The 18,197-nt window shown below is 48.9% G+C and overlaps 1 protein-coding gene across 1 annotated transcript in view; it reads left to right on the forward strand.

Annotated features, from left to right (window-relative positions):
- Nucleotides 1-16,393, forward strand: part of LOC101233507 (syntaxin-binding protein 4) — a 39,969-nt gene extending 23,576 nt beyond the window's left edge. The window contains exons 10-22 of the mRNA XM_030284861.4: nucleotides 423-576; nucleotides 2,152-2,224; nucleotides 5,168-5,265; nucleotides 6,874-6,970; nucleotides 8,982-9,109; nucleotides 9,596-9,688; nucleotides 10,179-10,244; nucleotides 10,339-10,527; nucleotides 10,976-11,092; nucleotides 12,207-12,256; nucleotides 13,110-13,240; nucleotides 14,481-14,538; nucleotides 15,304-16,393. Coding sequence (XP_030140721.4) covers nucleotides 423-576; nucleotides 2,152-2,224; nucleotides 5,168-5,265; nucleotides 6,874-6,970; nucleotides 8,982-9,109; nucleotides 9,596-9,688; nucleotides 10,179-10,244; nucleotides 10,339-10,527; nucleotides 10,976-11,092; nucleotides 12,207-12,256; nucleotides 13,110-13,240; nucleotides 14,481-14,538; nucleotides 15,304-15,406 — 1,357 coding nt within the window. The 3' untranslated portion in view covers nucleotides 15,407-16,393. The remainder of the gene's footprint in view (nucleotides 1-422; nucleotides 577-2,151; nucleotides 2,225-5,167; nucleotides 5,266-6,873; nucleotides 6,971-8,981; nucleotides 9,110-9,595; nucleotides 9,689-10,178; nucleotides 10,245-10,338; nucleotides 10,528-10,975; nucleotides 11,093-12,206; nucleotides 12,257-13,109; nucleotides 13,241-14,480; nucleotides 14,539-15,303) is intronic.
- Nucleotides 16,394-18,197: the final 1,804 nt, after the last annotated feature.

Below are 18,197 nucleotides of genomic sequence, written 5' to 3' on the forward strand. Positions count from 1 at the left end.
AACGAGTGACAGGACAAGAGTAAACAGCGTCAAGTAGTGCCAGGGGATGTTTAGATTGGCTATTAGGAACAACTTCTTCATGGAAAGGGTTGTAAAGCCCTTGGCACAGGCTGCCCAGGGCAGTAGTGGAATCACCTAGAAGTGTTCAAAAGCCATGGAGATGTGGCACTTGGGGATATGGGTCAGTGGCAGCCTTGGCAGTGCCTGGGAAATGGTGGAACTCAATGATCTTAGGGGTTTTTCCCAACCTTAACCATTCCATGATTCAATGGAATGCAGCTGGTAGAAATCCAGCTGCACTGGTGCAGGCTACTCAGGCTTAGGTGAGGTTATCCTGGAGCAAGAACCACAAGCATGGGAGTTCTGCAATTTGTGCCTTTTGTTTTGTTAATAAGATGTTCTGTGTTTGTTGTTTGTTGAAGACACGAGGGAAGCACAGAAGTGGCCTTTATCCCTGGGAGGGGACGGTTACATCCCGGATTGTCAGTTCACAACAACATCCCATCCCCACCTCCAAAGGCTGTGGGAAATGGCCTGAGCTCCTGCAGGCTGAAGGTCCATGTCAGGTCCCCAGAGGTAGGTGGAAGTTCATCTCTAAAGAGATATTATAGCAATCCTGGAGACAGATACCACTCCTGGGATCTTTCCTTGATCAGAGAACTCTTCTTCAGGGAGTCCCTAGTAATATTCTGGAAATCCAGTGGGAAGTCTGTACTGTTGATGTATTTACCTGCAGGCAGATGTTTTTAATCTGAAATAATTTCTTCTCTCTTGGGTTTGAGACAGAGATGGATCTGTGGAGGTAATGACAGGAGTTTCATCTCCAGGGCCTGCATTCAGACCTGTTTCAAGAGTCTCAGGTTTAAAAAAAAAAAACAAAGCCCTTCTGTGCATAGCAACCTGCATCTCATTCAGCACCAGTCATAAGGCTGGAAGGGATCTCTGGAGTCAGTTTGATCTAGGCTCCTACCCAAAGGCAGGCACAACTCTTTATTCTTCACGCCCTCTGATGAGGATGAATCCCCAGCATTCCTGCACAGCCCATTCCTGCTCCTGACTGCTCTAATGATAAGCCAGGCTCATTCCTCCTGCAAAGCCAAGCTCCACATTGTGTTTGCAGAGAAGTGCTCGAGCTGTGAATGGCTGGATGGGGTTTAACCACACAACCTTCAGAGTCTGTAGCTCCATTCTGTGCATTTGTCACTTCCCTCCTGGACTGGTACCATGCTGGGTGTCCTTTCTGCCCTCTTCCTCATAGATTTCCTTCAAAAGAGTCCAGCTGGCTCTTCCTTTCATACAAGACCAATCATAAAACACCTTATTTCCAGACCTGTGGGGACACAGACTTACATGAATGCCACGTATGTGTTGACTTTGGGTGCACCAGGCTGGAGACGTGCCCTAGGAAGGCACCAGAGCCCCTGGAGCTGTGGCCTGGTGCTGCAGTGGTTGGAGCCCTCACCCCCAGCTTGTGTGATGCTGTGCACTTGTATGAAATCACACCTTGGCTGGACTGAAATGCTTTCCTCACTTTGCTGCTGAAAGAGTGAACTTCTAATGAGGTCTGGATTTACACACCAGGGAAAGAGTGCCCAGGCATGTGTACTGCCTGTCTGTCCTCACACCCGCCTTGTGCCCTTGGCACCCAAGACCCCAGCTGTGTCACAGCTGTCTTGGTGGTGCTCACCCTCAGATTATTTTTCCCTCTTCCTTGTGCTTTCAGTCATGACATAGCACACAAGAAAGGGTCTGAACTGATCTCAGCTTCCTACCCTGCTCACTGGGATAATTATGGGTTTGGGGTAAATGTTACACCTGGCTGTGGTCAGACTTGGGACCTCCCTGCTGGATTGGATGCAGAGCTTCAGGGAGAACCTCTATGGAGAAACCAGGCAAGGTCAAAACCAGCCTCAGCACTCAAGCACAGTTACAGTAAGGACAGAGCTGTTTGCATGTGACCAGAGGTTTTGGGGTGGCTCAGCCTGTGCCAGGTGCTCCCAGAGAAACCCCTGGAATCTCTTTAGGCCCAACTGCACAAGAGATGTAGGTGGTGCCCTCATGGCTCTGTCTTGAACTCTATCTCCTGCCCATTATTTACACAAACAGATTCTTCTTAGCAACTCTCTGTGTCATTTTGTCTTGTTTTTCTAGAATAGACGTGAAAATCCTTTTCCTGTGCCTTCTTTGTCTCCGGATATTTGCCCACCAGAGCTTACGGTCTCAGGTGAGTCCTGCTCAACCATTCTCTTTGTGTGGGTGGCAAACAGCTGTGGCTCCTCAGAGCTGAGGATGGTGAAATTACAGAATCACAGAATCACTGAATGGATTGCCTTGGAAGGGACCTTAAAGCCCAGCCCATCCCATCCCCTGCCATGGGCAGGGACACCTTCCACTGTCCCAGGCTGCTCCAAGCCCCATCCAGCCTGGCCTTGGGCACTGCCAGGGATCCAGGGGCAGCCACAGCTGCTCTGGGCACCCTGTGCCAGGGCCTCCCCACCCTCCCAGGGAACAATTCCTTCCCAATATCCCATCCAGCCCTGCCCTCTGGCAGTGGGAGCCATTCCCCTTGTCCTATCACCACAGTTTTTATCAGTGTTTATGCTGCTGGAGTGGAATTTAATGGGGTGATAATGACACTTAGCCTGCTCAGAGAGAGGGCAGGCAGCAGCTTGGTTTACTCAACGAGTAGTAAATATGTCCATGTTTGCCCATAGTAGCAAAACTCTTTACTAAGGTATTCGAGGACTGAGATATTCAAGGAGACAAATTCCTCCACTCTCAGCCTGTGGTTCACTTGCAGCAGTGGCTTTGCCCACCTCAGACGTGCAGCAGGTTCTCCATAGGCCACATTCCCTTCTGGTGGGAATGAAGGGTCTTGGACACACAGCATAAAAAAAGTCAGGAAATGAGAGTTGGGGTGTACACAGCAACTCTGGGCTCTGAACAGGCTTTGGAGGATGCCTTCAATTGGCCAAATTGGGAAATGGCTTAGAGATGTTAAATAAATCAGATTTCTCTCTACATCCGAGCTGCAGTTTTTGCTTATTTTTCCATTCTGTGTTTTATCTCTATGCTCTGGGTCTCCTGAGCTCTTACCTTTTGTAGAGAGAACCACTCTGTTCATCCAAACAATGTGACAGCAATGGGGGGTGAACCTGAATCATCCTGCAGCTTCCCAAATCCCTTAATACGATTGAGGAAGCCTCAATAATCCCCAGAGCCCAGGGAGACAACCTCCACCAAGGTATCCCATACCCCTGTGACAGGAAGGTTACTTCTGCCCTGAGGGAAAGATGGACTTACCCAACAAATCCTGAACAAGTGCTGCCCACCATTCTTGCAGCCTCAAATCCAACAGCCCTTCCTTCCCTGGGACATTGGCTCTGCCTACAAATCCCTGTGCCTTGCTGCAATTCCCCTCTGGAAGGCTAAGAGCAAGCCCTGGGGGTAAACTGTGTTTAATCTCCATAGCTGGATCAGCAGGAGATGGAGCAGCTGCTCCCAGGGATGCCTGGCTCACCTTGGGCAAGATCAGCAGCTTCAGCTCTGCCTTGCATGCTCCCCTGGAGAGGCCCTGGGACAGGGATGAGCTCTGTCCTCCCCAGGACAGGGATGAGCTCTGTCCCCCCTGCCCTGAGCAGGTGCCAGGGACTGTAGTTGGCCACCATGGACACCCCTGGTGATGGGGACAGAGCAACCCAGGACCAGCAGTGACCCACCCACAGCCTGACTTGGCTGGGGGATTTGATCACTTCAGGACTGGAATGTGGGATGCCAAGGAGGCTTTGTGTCAGTGTTGTCATCCATGGAGAGAGACAACTGGCTCTGAGAGAACAGCCAGGCTGGGGGCCTGGGCCAGGCAGTGCCTCTCTCTGGGAGGCTGATGGATGCCCTGGATAGGGCTGTGTCCAGAGCTGACAGCAAAGGCACATGGAGCTAATCCTGATTAGCCATGGCTCGAAGGGTAATGGCTCTGTCCTTGAACTTGGAGAGGGAAGTGGTGGTGGCTGATCCAGCAAACCCATTTGCTACCTCTTGCTGCTTCCCAGCTGCTGGCCTTAGCAGAGCAGATGGATGCCTGGATTAGGAGGATTATGCAGCTCCTCTGCTACTCACTGCCTCCTCCTGGCACCTGGGCTCTGCCCCGATGGGCAGGAGGGTGAGGGAGAATTGCTGCAGGGATTCTAGAGGAGCTGTGTTACTTGGCAAAACAGGGCTCCAGCAGGCAACAGGAATTGCTCCCTGGGCAAATCTTGTGACTGGCACCAGAAGGAATTTTGTCGCCTGGGCCGATGGTCTGAGGGTGGGCAGGGGCAGGCACAGTTACCCTGCGCCCTTCTGGAGTCTGGCTGGGTTCTTCAGGAGCAGGTAACACCTCCTCCATGCCTCTTCCCAGGGAGTATCATGGTTCCTTACAGGTAAGGGTTAATCATAATGGAAAAGGTGGGGTTCCCTCCAGGGATGGAGGGGCAGGGTTTGTGCTCTGGACCTTTTCAGCTGTGCAGCAGTGCTGGCAAAGCTGAGCCAGCTGTTGGCAGCTGGATCCTCCAGCTCATGACAGCTTTTCACCAGTACAGCAGCTGCTGCCTCTGCCTCTCTCTGCCTCTATGCGTGCCTCACAACACATGTGGTTCCTTCTACCCAAAAAAAAACCTGCCCGCCCAACTGAGGGAAAAAGGGTTCAAGGCTTTTTGCAGTCTTGAGGAGGGAAAAAACATCTCAGAATGGTGCTCTTCCACATCACTTTTAATCTGTTCATTCTCATGGGTGTCAGGAATTCTTTCAGTTTTGCTTAATCAGCGCAGACAAGAACCAGGCATATTTTAATTTGCTTTTCTTACAGTTCACCATAACTCCAAGACTCCACAAAACTTCATGATTGGAAATTTCCAAAGTGCTGGAAATGTTTTGCAGTCCTTTATCCCTGGATGAAATATGTCACTCTAAACCATGCAGAAGCCTGGGTTCAGAAGGATTTGCCCCAGTATCCAGTCTTTCCAAGACAGGCCTAGTTCAGCCTTCCAGAGCTGGTTTTAGTAAATCTTGGACTTGGATTTTTGCCCTACTGCACACACTTTATATTTCATGCAACAAGAGATCTGAATTTTGCTTTGCAGACACCTCTACCCAAATGCTTCCCCATTAATATTTGGGTTTGATTTTTCAGCACCTGCTTCAGCTTCTAACTACAAAGCAGCTTCAGGCACCAAACCTAAAGTAGCACTGGATCCCCATATTCGGCTCAAGGACGGAAAACTGGAACTGGTAAGTGGCAGGATCCCTCTCCACAAAGCAAAGTCTTCTCCTTATGTACCATGCAGGAAATAGTCCATCTTCAGGTGAGTTTGCTGGAGTTTGAGTCCAGCCTCTGAAGGTAAAGAGGGTGAAACATCCTGACTGTGTCCAAAGAGGCATTTAAACATCCCTTGGCTCATCTTGGGTATTCCTTGGTCCTCCATGAAGCTCCAGAAGTCTTTTCCTGGCAGCTGCACCTCCCTTGGACATCATGCCATTGGCTAAGGTTGTGCCCTCCAAACTTTTGGTGCTGCTGTCACTGCCAGGGTGACCTCAGACAGCCTAGTGTGGGGGAGGGAAAGGTGAGATAAGAGATATCTCATCGAGGAGCCATCCAGAACTACTGATTCTTCCATCATTTTATGGAGAACAAATTCCATGGGCACGGAGCAGAGCTGCTCATCTGCTCACCGAGACCCTGGGGAGGGCCAGGGTGCCTTGGGGGGCCGTGTCCCAGCCTGGCACTTGGGTTCTTCCGGCGTTTGAGGAGGGGGTGTGGGGACAGAGCCCTTTGTGCGGGGCCGGGACGCCACGGAGGTCCCGATGTGACGAACATCTGCTGCCACCCGACGGCAGCGCGGCGGAGCCGTTCCCTGAGCCTGCCTAACTCCCCTAAAGCGGGATCCAGGACGGCGTTTGCACAGCGACCTCTGCTCCTCGCCGGGACCAGGCAGCTCCTCTCGGCTTCGCTTTTCAAAGCTGTGTTAGGTGGGGGGTGCCACTGGCACAACCCGAGGTGGCTTTGGGGTGCCCGAGCCCAAAAACATCCCAAAGTCTGGCAGCCCGCAGCCCTGCCTTGCACAGGGGCGGTGGGCAGGGGAGCAGGAGGTGGGACTGGAACGGGACAACAGATGGATCCCAGGGACTGCTGGTGCTGGGAAGGCGGGCGAGGAGAAAGGGGCTCACTCCGCAGCCCCTTCCCAGGGAATTTCCGGGAGGTGCTGTGAGCAGGAGCTGGGTGCAGCCTGGCACAGGTGAACCTTTCACTCGGCTCTTTCCCAGAGTCTGCTGAGCTCGACTTTGTCTTTTAAAAGCTTCCAGTTGCTGCTGCCAGCAGGGAAGTGGGGCTTGCACAGGTTTATCTGCTTCTGTGTGCTGCCCTGAGGTTGAACTGATAAGTATCAGTAGAAGTTAGGGCATCAGGAGTAATGAGAGTGCAAAACACACATGGAGGAGCAAAATGCTTGAATGCCTCCTCTCTCCATGAGAAACACTGTTAATAGCTTTTATCTTCCTGATCCCAAACACAATTGCTGGGCAATAAGAGAAAGGAGAGGCTGAGCTCTTGCCAGCTGAGTCTTGCTAAAACTCGACTGGCTTTTGATAAAAGTCCGGAAAACTCATGAGAGCCACAATCTGATTGCAGATAAAATGTTCTTGGAGGGCTGTGAACCTGTGTTTAGGAACAGACATTTCTGTACCTGTGCAGCAAAGGAGAGACTGGAAATCCAATCCAAGCCTGTTCCTTTGGGAGATGCTGCCTGGAGAAACCCAGCACTAAGTGTCTTCCCAGTGCTTACCCCAAAGAATTGCTTTTCCAGTATTTTTCTTTTGAAAGGCTCCTTGTTTCTGCTCAAGGTTCTGCAGTACCTTGGTCTGGATGTGACCGAGGAGAAGAAGAGGCAGCTCCGGCAAAGCCTGACCACGGACTCGCAGGGGACTGTGGCCTATGGAGGTGAGCAGGAGCTCTGCCCAGGGGGATCTGACATTTCTCTGCAGCTTCACTGGCAGCTAAAAAGGGAAAAAGAGACAGAAGTGGCTGGTGAGACACCTGCCTGGGATGGGATGGGATGGAGCCTAAAAAGAGGGAAAATCACAAACACAAAAGAAAGCATTCTGTAGAATCATGGAATCCTGGAATGGTTTGGGTTGGAAGGGACCTCAAAATTCATCTCATTCCACCAGACACCTTCCACTATTCCAGGCTGCTCCAAGCCCTGTCCAAGAGGACACTTCCAGGGATGGATCAGCCACAGCTTCACTGTGAAACCTGTGTCAGAGCCTCACTGCCCTCACAGGGAAGAATTTCTTCCTAACATTTAATCTAAACCTACTCTCTGTCAGTTTAAAGCCCTTCCCATTGGCTAGCATAGGTAAAATCAGACTAAAAGAAAGCTGGTGCAATGGCTTACTTTCCTTAAAATCACAGCTTTCCTAGCAGGAACTGGCCAGAGGAGACACAGAAAATGAACGCCAGTTCCACTTTCTGTGGCCTTCCAGAGCATGGCTGGCCCACAGGGTCTGCTCCCCAGAAGGCTTTCAGCAAAAATCCAAAATCAGCAATGTCCCCAGCAGAGAGAACAGTCACAAGGCATCTGGATCAATGTTTTGTGCAGAGGGAGGGATGGGACACAGAACCATGACCCTCTCCTATGAGTGACTGGTGTAGTTTGTGGAAACAGAAATAAGGATGACTGGGGGTATTTAGCAAATGTGCTGGTTTTGCAGAGAAACTCTGGCTCCTGCTGCAGCCCAGGGACTGAGCACCATCCAGGACAGGCTTCAAGGTGGGGCCATGTGAACCTCATGAAGTTCAACAAGGCCAAGTGCGTGTTCTGCACCTGGGTCAGGGCAGTCACAAGCACAAATCCAGGCTGGGCAGGGAATAGACTGAGAGGAGCCCTGAGGGAGGATTTGGGGCGTTGGAGGATGAGAACTGGACCTGCCCTGGCTGTGAGCACCCAGAAACCCCCCTGGGCTGGGCTGAGCCCTGGTAGGGGCAGCAGGGGGGGGGGATTCTGCCCCTCTCCCCCTCAGGTGAGACCCCACCTGCAGAGCTGCCTCCTCCAGCTTGGGGGAGAGCTCAGAGCCCCTTCCAGGGCCTAAAGGGGCTCCAGGAGAGCTGGAGAGGGACTGGGGACAAGGCATGGAGGGACAGGACACAGGGAATGGCTCCCACTGCCAGAGGGCAGGGATGGACGGGATATTGGGAAGGAATTGTTCCCTGGCAGGGTGGGCAGGCCCTGGCACAGGGTGCCCAGAGCAGCTGTGGCTGCCCCTGGATCCCTGGCAGTGCCCAAGGCCAGGCTGGACAGGGCTTGGAGCAGCCTGGGATAGTGGGAGGTGTCCCTGCCGTGGCAGGGAATGGAATAAAAAAATCTTTCTTGTCCCTTTGTGCCCAAATCATTCCATGTTTCTGTGATTCTGTGACTGGAAACTCTGGGACCCTGGTGTCACCTCCCTGATGGTTCCCACCTGTCCCACACAGCCCCTTCTGCTGTGCTTTCCTTCATATCTGAAGGTTAAAATTAATGTGGATTTTCAGACTTGTCAATTTAACACCTTTTCTAAGTGCTGAACTCACTGAGTTGTCTTTTTGTTTAAATCGGTAACATGAGAAATGGCAGCAGGTGCAATTTTGTCAGGGTAATGTGGGTCTAGCTTAAAATTTTAAAACTTCCAGAACCACACTTGTGAGAACTCCCCTGTGAAAATATCTGGGGTTTTCTGGGTTTTAAAAATGTCAGTTTTTTCAGTTGGATAAGCAACAGGAGTCTGATAAAGGCTGTCAACAACAGATTTAAATCTGATGGGATTGCTGACAAACCCAGGATTATTAGAGAAACCTGTCTGGCATCTCTAAATCCTGCTTGGCACCAGTGGATGGCCCCAAAGTCAGCAGCATTTTCTCCTAACACACAGCAATTTTCTCTTTTAGCCTGGTAAAAACTGATTGTTTCTCACAGATGTTCTCCAAGCACTCAGGGATCTGATGCAGCAGGAGCTGGACGAGGCTGGTCTGGATTCCAGCTCTGTGCTCTTCACTCAGCATGAAGTGGCCAATTTGCTGGATACTTCAGCTTTTCACTCCCCGGTCAGTCACCCCAGAGCTCTCCTTCATTGAATCCATGGATCTTCTACATTGAATCCATGGAATTCTGAGATGGGAAAAGCTAAATTACCATTTTCTGGTTGTTCTAGAGTTAGAAAGACAAGGCAAAACTATACATTAATCATTTTTTAATAGGAAATTCTATAAAGGACCTAAAACTTCTCGTTTTTATTAAGGAAGTAACAGTATCTATGGGATAATAAGAGGAAGCAGCCTGGCAGTTATGCAGAAAAAGAGCCATAATTAATAAATTCTAAGTAATTTCATTTGGTTCACAAAGTGAAAATTCAGCCTAGCTCAGCTATTACAGCAATGATCGGGATCAGAGAGTGAAATTCTGTGGGGCAAAATTAACCACCCCGGAGCTGAATTATTTAATGTGACTTTTGATCTATTGCATAAAAGTGCTGAGTCCTTTTTTAGGTGATTTTGATTCAATGTGTGATGAGTCTGTCCCTCTCCTTGCAGACCTTTGACTCTCTCAACTGCAACGGCAGCGAGGACCTGGAGCAGCTGCAGCTGGAGATGAGGGATCTGCGGCACGAAGTCCGCAGGCTGAAGGTGCAGCCTCCTCTCAGAGCAGATTTCTTGGCTGGGGTGTTCTGCTGTAGCTCTCTGTGGGGGTAATGGGGTGGCCTGTCCCTCTGGAGAAGTCACCAGTTTGCATTCTGTGCATTCCTCTTCACACAGGAGCCTCTCACCCTCCACTCTCCTTAATTGCCTCTTTCTTGCTCTTAACCTCAAAGGAAAACTTATTTGTACTCAAGCATGCAGTCCCTTCTCAGCAGGGAGTTAATGTATTTAAAAAGCAGGTCTCATTAAGAATTCCAGTGTGTGATTAACAGAAGCAGCACCTGTCCTCTCACCCTCACCTGGCTGTGAGCACCTCGGCTGTGTCCAGGTGGAATTCTGCAGGTCACAGCTCAAAGCTCTCCCTGTGGGGGGGCAAAGTGCACAGGACTTCTGTAAAATAATATTCTGGTGGGTAGGGGCATTCTAGAAAATGTCCTGTCATTTGTTGCTTCTAATCTGGTGAAAATATTTCCCACAGTCTCTCCTGAGAGAAGTGGAGAGCAGCAAGAAGTCGATGGAGGATGAGCTTCAGAGGCTGAACCAAGTTAGTGAAGGGATTTCTGGGGTGCTGGGGGTGGGCTGGGGTTGGCAGCTGAGGGGGACGTGGTGTGTTCACCAGAAGTTCCCCGTGCTTGCAGAAGGCGCTGGGGTTCCTGTCGGAGAACCGGGCCCTGCACAGCAAACTGCAGATGGCTGAGGTGGTGCAGAGACAGGCCCACAGCGCCGAGCAGGACTATGAGGAAGTGATCCACCTGCTGGAGGCTGAAATTGCAGAACTGAAGATGCAGCTGGCGGGGAAAAAAGCAAAGCACGTCTCTGAAATAGAGGTAATGCACCCCCTGGAAAAACTCACAGCCCTTCAGACTCTTCTTCTGTGGGTTCATGGAGTTGTGGAATGATTTGGGCCAGAAGAGACCATAAAGCCCATCTCATTCCAACCCCCTGCCAAGGGCAGGGACACCTTCCACTATCCCAGGTTGTTCCAAGCCCCGTCCAGCCTGGCCTTAGACACTTCCAGGGGTGGGGCAGCCACAACTAAGGTTACCCTCCTCCTATTTACACAGGAGAAAATAAAATAGCACATAGATCATTTGCTGTGTGGGACCACAAGGCCAACACAGTCTCTGGATCTGTGTTATAATTTGCATAATTTCCACTGTCCCTTCCCAAAGGACACTGCTTTTGCTTGTAGCAAATGCCACAAACTGTTGTTTCCAAAAGCCAAGGCTGGAGTATCACCACCACCTTTCTCCTCCTCCTGTGTCTCTGCCTCAGGAGGACATCCTGGAGCTGAAGAGGCAGCTGTCCCTGGCTGATGGCCAGCTACGAAAATCCGAAGTCTCACGGAAGCGCCTGGAGATCTGCAATAGGAAACTGCTCCTGTTTGTGCAGGTGAGGTGTGGACCTGCCCTGGTGCTGCAGCATCACCACGGCCTCTTTCCTTCAGGGTGCTTTTGCAAGTCCAATCAACTTCCTGCTCCATAAGCAAGAGGATTTTTTTTTTTTCCTGTCTCACTCAAAAAAGTCACTTTCGGTTGGTTAGGAGGAAGCAGGGAATGAACTCAGATCTCCTCATAGCCCTGGGAGCAATGCAAACTCTGTGGTGCAGGTTTTACTGGTGGCTCTGCTCTTCCTGGCTCCCCGTGCTGAGGCTGTCAAAATCATCCGTGCTCACCTTCCCCTGCTATAGCTCTATAAATAGGAACCTAGAGAGTGGCTTTGCTCTTCCAGTGCTTTTCCCCCTGGATTTCCTGAAAAATCACTGTTTAGTCTTTCATTTGGTGGGTTTTCCATTTCATTCCCTATATTGGGAACACCAGTATGTGTCATTAATAAACTGGCCAGCATGGGAAGCATTAGTAGTCAGTGTATCTGCTATGGCTACTGGTGGTCTGTCCCAAGAATTCTCGAAATCAGGCAGAAACAGTGGAGCAAAAGGAAATGTAGGTGCTGTGTCCTCTGCTCCAGAGAAGGAAGAATTAAATGCCTCCAGAGCTTCAGCACTGTGTGCTAGAGCCTGTGCAGTTTGGGGTCAGACTTTGGAAATATATCTCACTTGACCCCAGAGTCGAACATCACCGGATTTTTGAGCACTGGAGCAAAATTTCTTCCTTTTTTTCTCCACCCCTCAGTAGTGTTGGAGAAGTGCATGGTAATGAGAGCTTACACGTGCAGGTCCAACCCAGGAGCCAGGGATTGCTGGCAGCCACGATCACTGAAATGCAGCCTGCAAAATTGTTCCTTGGAAGAGGATTTTTGTGTTGCATTTCATATATTTTAGCAGTGATATTAAAATGCAGAATTCAGATGTGTCTGTAGATTCATGAATGCTGCCTAAGCTGCAAAAGGCCTTGAGATATTTGCTTCAAGGGCAATGAATAAGCAGAAGCTGATTACTGTCATATTAAATCTGATCATCAGGAAAAACCCATGGGGTTTGTTCTCAGGAATTACTAATTTCTACAAGTTTGAAACCTTTTTTTTTTTTTTTTCTGTTGCATGACAGAACATTTACAAGGTCCTGAGCACACACAGTCATTTACCAGATGAGAAAAGGTAGGAGATGGCTTCTGGGAATGGTGAATAGCAACATGAAATGTCCTTTTCTGACCTTTCTCTGGGGAAGGAGCTTCACACGTAACCTACCCAGAGTTTCTAAACATACTTTCACTTTAGAAGTGAAGCCATGGGAGAAAGATGATCTGGAGGCTGCTGGTGGGTTGGTGCTGGGGGACTTTGGCCTCTGTTCAGGCTTTTTTTGGGACCGAGTAGCTGAAACTCAGCTTGGGTTAAATTGCTCCTGTCAGCAGAGACCCCAAGCAGGCTGTTTCAGAGCAGCAGAGTTTTGACCCACCTCCTTTTCCAAACATAAGCCAGGTTTTGGCTCCAGGACCACATCCTTTTTTATCAGCATTTAGAGAAGACAGAGTGTAAACAAGGAGCTCTCCAGACTCTGAGCTGCATGAATGGCTGCAAACACAGAGCTCAGGCTTCCGGACTCCCCTCCAACCTCAGCCTATCTCCTATCACTTGGGCATAAATGTATCACAACTCTATGTGTGTTTTTAACTGATTAAATAATTGAAAAGTCGCTGTCCCATTGATAATGACCTGTCCCTTTAAAAGCCAGTTTGTTAGAGGGATGGAAATCAGTTTTTAAGTTTCCAAGTTGGTTATTTCTAATATAATGTGAGGGAAATGCTTTTGACAAATTCTTAAGAATACTTTGCTATTTTTCTGTAACAAAACAACGCAAGTGTGTCTAACAGACACTTGAATGCGGAGGGATGGAAATGCAACCCCCCAAACACACAGAATTTATGTAGCAGATCCTTCCTGAGAGGCTGGCCAGGATTGTCAATGACCATTCTCTGATAGAAGTATTGATGGCACTTTCCGTATTTATAAGCGTCAACCATGAAACAGAAGAGGATAAAACAGATGCAGTCTCAGACACATCTCTTCCACCTTCAGATCTTGTTGACCTCTTGCTGTCAGAAGCTAAAGAACTGTTAGCACCAATCCTCTCCAACAAGGACGGTAAGCACTAAATTAACTGGAGAAAGCTGAATCCCAGCAAGTCTCAGGGATCTCTGTCAGTGTTATTGGCAGTTTCCAGCACCTTCCATATTTTTCCATACCAGTTGAGCCTCTCTGATTCTCTCATGCTCACTGAAATGTAATTGCCCTATATCCTTGTGACTCATCTGTGAATCTGCAATGCAGACTCACAGGGTATGGAGTCGAAGACTTGTGCCTAGGGCCAGAGGAAAGGCATTTTCCAGGGGGAAAACCCTAACAGGCAGGAGGAGGGTTTCACAGAATCACTGAAATGCTGGTTGAAAGGGACTGCTGGAGATCAGATCTTCTGCTCCAGGTAGGGCCATCCCAGTAGAAGGATCTGCAGTGGGTTTAGCCAGCCAGGATGGAGATCCACAGCCTTCCTGGATGGCGTTCCCTCACTGCTTTGTGACAAAGATCTTCCCAGAACAAGCCTGAGCTCCCCCAGGGGCAGCCTGTGGCCACTGGCTGCGCTGCCAAAAACAGCTCGGCTGCAGCATCCTTTAATTGCCCCTGACGTAGTGGTGGGGGCTGTGAAGTTGCCTCTTGGCCTCCTCTTTGCCAGGCTAAACAAGCCCAGCTCCTTCAGCCCTCCCCAGCCTCTCCCTGCAGGCCTAGGGCTTCCCTTGCTGGATCCTGTCCAATTTCCCAACACCTTTAAACCAGGATCCAAACTTTCCTTACACCATCCAGGTACAAGTATAGTAATGCTGAATGGAAGGGAACAGTCACCTCCCCATTTCCTTGGAATAAAAACCAGCCATGCTGCCTTTTCCTCACATCTGTGAGAAAACCAGGGAACAGGCATCCAGCTCCATAGGAGTCTGGATTAGCTTTCCCAGTCTGGGACACTGAGCTGGTCCATAAGCCATAAACATTTCTTGGCAGCAATTATTTGACCCTGCTTGTCTCTTCCCCCACAAAATGAGTGTCTGACCTCCTCAGTGTCATGTCTGGGTGAATGCACAGCCCCAAACAGGTGCCCAGTCCTTGCTCTTTGATGCTATTCACCAGCTCAGCGTGGCCATGGCCCAGCACTGGCTTTGTCTCAAAGCACAAAACACAAAGGAAATAATTGCAGCCTTTCAGGAGCACCTCTGGTTTATGAGTGCTGTCAGCATTTTCTGAGCTCCTGCCCCATTTAAATGTGCATTATCATAATGCAGCAGCATGGACATGTTCTCTGCACTAACACTTGGCTCTGTGCTTCCATCTGCAGCTCTGCCATGGGACAGGGACCAGTGCCTGCCTGCTGAAGGAATCCCAAATTACAAGGAGTAGGTGTCAAAACTGATGTGGTCTGTAATTTGGACAACATAGATACTAAACATTCCTGTTTGTTTTGTTAGGTTTTTTTAACCAAAACTGTTGCTTGACACTTTTGATCAGATAGTCTAGGAGAGGCCTCCAGATGGCCATGACATAGAAATACTGTGAAATTCCTAGACAGAAAGAGACTTCCCACTCTGCACGGTGTGAATTCCTGGAAATCTCTTTTGCTTTATAAAATGCTGGTTTTCCTTCAGGCCAGATGGGAATTTGTGGTTCTGTGGCTTGTCTAGCCAACGTTTTTATAGTGCACTCTGTGTAAGGGAAAAAGCATCACTGCATATGTTAATCTTTTAAGCTGTGATATCAAGATGCCGTGAAGCTCCAGACAAGGAAAGCAGGATGACATGGCTTTGTATGGACCTTAAACTGTTAAATTTCCCTGAAACCTCTTAAAATCCTTGTATTTAACAGAGCCATTTCCTAAAGTTATCTGAAAGGGCACTTTGAGACCTAAATATCTCCTACAGCTTTCTTAGCTTAACTCAACCTGAAGATCTGCCAGCACAGTTTTTTGTTTAGGTACAAAGTACCCATTTGCAAATTATAATTTCAAGGTTATGAAAAGCATTCTCAGACGAAACAGGCAGCCTGCACAATCTAACCAGGCAAGATCTGTGGCTTCCTCTTCTTTCCTAAATAACGAGTGCTGTCTTCACATTCTCCTCTGTGTCCTTCTCCCAAACTACCTAAGGCATATTTCTCCTTTTCAGCCACCTTCATCAGAAGACCACGTGGCCCCCTCCTGCAGGCCAGGCCAAGAGTGACCAAGCACAGCCACCAAGCCCAACGGAACTGCCTAAGAAGTCGACATAAATATCCCGTGGCTTGGTGGTGCTCCGAACCACGGCCATCATCCCACGGGAGACAGGAAAGACACCCCCCAGGCACCTCAGCTTCCAGGCCAAGCAGACTGAGAACAAGCTTTCTCACACAAGAACCATTCTTCCTAACTATCCAAGACTTTTTCAGCAACCTCCCCTGCGTGTCTACCTCTGAGTTATCATACAAGGCTTTTTGCTCACAGTTTGCAGCTTTATAGGAAAAATATTCTCATGAGGCTACAGAGGCCTGGATTTCTGTGGCAGCCTTTTAGAGCTTGTATTCTGGGTAGCATGAATGTACCTGAGGGACTCAGGGGTCTCCAAAAGATCCTTTTTGGTATTTCAGATGAAAAACCAAAGTCTATTTAGTGACTGTAATCAAAGCAGCTTAATCCCTAGTGTACTAGTTGTCTTGGGATTGGTACTTCTGTTTTTATTCTTTTTGTATAGCTTATCCCAGCTGCAGTGCTTGGGGTGGGAAGCAGCACCTCAGGCAGTTGCTGGCCAGAGTGCAGGACAGCCAGCAGGGTGCTCCGGTCACAGCGTGGACACCGAGCCCTCCCTGGAACGCGGGCAGGACATAGTGGCCATAGTGAACATAGCTCAGTAAAGGTCCCTGGTGTCACTGGGAAATGAGATCCACATGATGCAAGACTAAGACAGCAGTGGATAGGGATCAGATCTGAGATGGGCATAGGTCTGGAAAATAAAATGGAAACACTCCTCACAAGGAGTTTGCTCTCTGGGTTCTGATTGCAGCTGCTGCATTCAGCGTCTCACAGACAAAGACACAGCCTGAGACCATTTTTCCTCCCTCTTATTTTGGCGGCTCCTGGGGAGATGCATTGAGAAGTTGCAAGAAAATGGGGTACAATCTGGCTTTTACAAATAATTTGTTAAGATTACTTCAAGTCTTCTTTGTGGGGGTTCAAAGCATGTGGATCCTTTATTGTCTAAATTAAAGGTTTACACAAAATCATGACCCTCACCATTATCTCCTGCACTCGAGGTATCACTGCACTGCTAAACTAGCAACTGTATGGTGGAATATATCACATAAATAACCAGTCTGAAATTTTAGGTAAGCTTAATTTCATAGCTTGGGGTAAATTAAATCTTGGGATACCTCAAATCTTGCATACCTCAGAATAGAAATTAAAGGACTTCTTTTAAAAGGAGACATAATCCTTTGGACTGCTTACAAGGAATATTCCCAGGAAGGCAAAAATATTCATCTTGGGATATCGTGTGTTTAATAGCTCATTCCCCAGTGCTCTCTGCTGTGATGGAATGATAGCAAATCCTGGTGTTACCTGTGGGTTTGGCCCTAGAGCTTTGTTCTATCTCCTGTGTTACTCAGACAGGTAAGAAGCACACACAGCAAAAGCCAGTCTCACCTGTCTGGCTCTGGAAAAACACGCCCAGCTCCCCTGGGGTTAACCAGCAGATCCCAGTCTGCCCCTGGCAGGGTCTCTCCAAAAGCATTTGGCTGGAAGTGGCATCCTAGGGAGACACCTCCAGCCACTGCTTGTCACACTTGTCAGGGAACAGCACAAACAGGATTTTGGGAAGAAGAAGGTCTTGGGTTGTGCTGCATTATTTCATATACCCAGTGTCACTTGAGACACCTGGGAGAAAAGGGCGAAGTCATGGGGAAAACACATTCCTTTAGGCTGCACTTAATCAGCTAGAAAATCAAAAATCTTTTGTGGAAATCAACAGAAGTTTCAAAATCTCTGACAGTCATGGAATACTTTTCTCAAAATACACCACCTCCAAGAGTGCTGGAAAGGCACAGACCAGGACTGTGTCAGCAGGGACCAGTTACATGGTCTGAAAGAGAAATTCCTGATGCTGCTTCCACAGTCTGTATTATTCCACAGATCTGTATTTAAGGTCCCAAGAAAGAAGATTTTGTTTTAAAGAATCAGCGTGGGTGAGGGTTTGGGTGAAATAAGCATTGTGCACTTGATGCTGGCACTTGGAAAGGGGTGGGAACAAGGGGATGCTGCTCCGAGGTCGCTGTATTTGGGGTCTCCTGAGCTGTCTGTTTCCAAAAGAGCTGTGAAGTTCTCAACCTTTTAAATAGCCCCAGCAGCTCTGTGCTCTCAGCTTACTGGCTCTGGGAAGGAAATCCTCCATGTTCCCATCAGCCACTGGAGAGCCTCACACCAACCAAGGATCAAGCACTGCATGCTCCCCAAAGCTTTCATGTTTCTCAGCTGGTTTCCAGTATTTCCTCTGAATTTACCATGTTCCTTTTGCTTTTGCTCCGAGCTCAGCAGACTTCCCTCTCTCTGTTAACCCTGCTGTTCCAACTCCACCTCTGCAGAGCAGTGCTCAGAGCTAAGCTCTGACAAGAGCTGTGCTCCTGGAGATGACACTGATTTTGGCGACCCAAAATAGCAAACCTGTATCAGGCTTTACTCCCAGGCAAGGGGAGTCAAGCAGAACTCAGCAAGGCACAGGGTGACATCTCCTCACAGAACTACCAAGAGGCGAAAGGGGAAATGCATAAAGGAACAAACAGCACAGAAAGAGAAGTTATTTAAATAGGATGTTCTTCATTCACACAGGGCCTGTCTAGCACTCTACAAGAGAGCTGAATACTGGGTTAATTTGCAATACTTTTGGTTTGCTTGCAAGACTGTGGAGATGTGCTGCTGTCACAATGTGCTGTGTTTGTCTCAGAGAATATGCCTTGGAGGGTCCCAGAATGACTGCACAGAAATGAGGAGGAGTATTTGTGATAAAAATGAAACCTGAATTGTATTAGATCTTCC

The sequence above is a fragment of the Taeniopygia guttata genome, chromosome 14, assembly GCF_048771995.1.
Source record: "Taeniopygia guttata chromosome 14, bTaeGut7.mat, whole genome shotgun sequence".
Taxonomy (NCBI): domain Eukaryota; kingdom Metazoa; phylum Chordata; class Aves; order Passeriformes; family Estrildidae; genus Taeniopygia; species Taeniopygia guttata.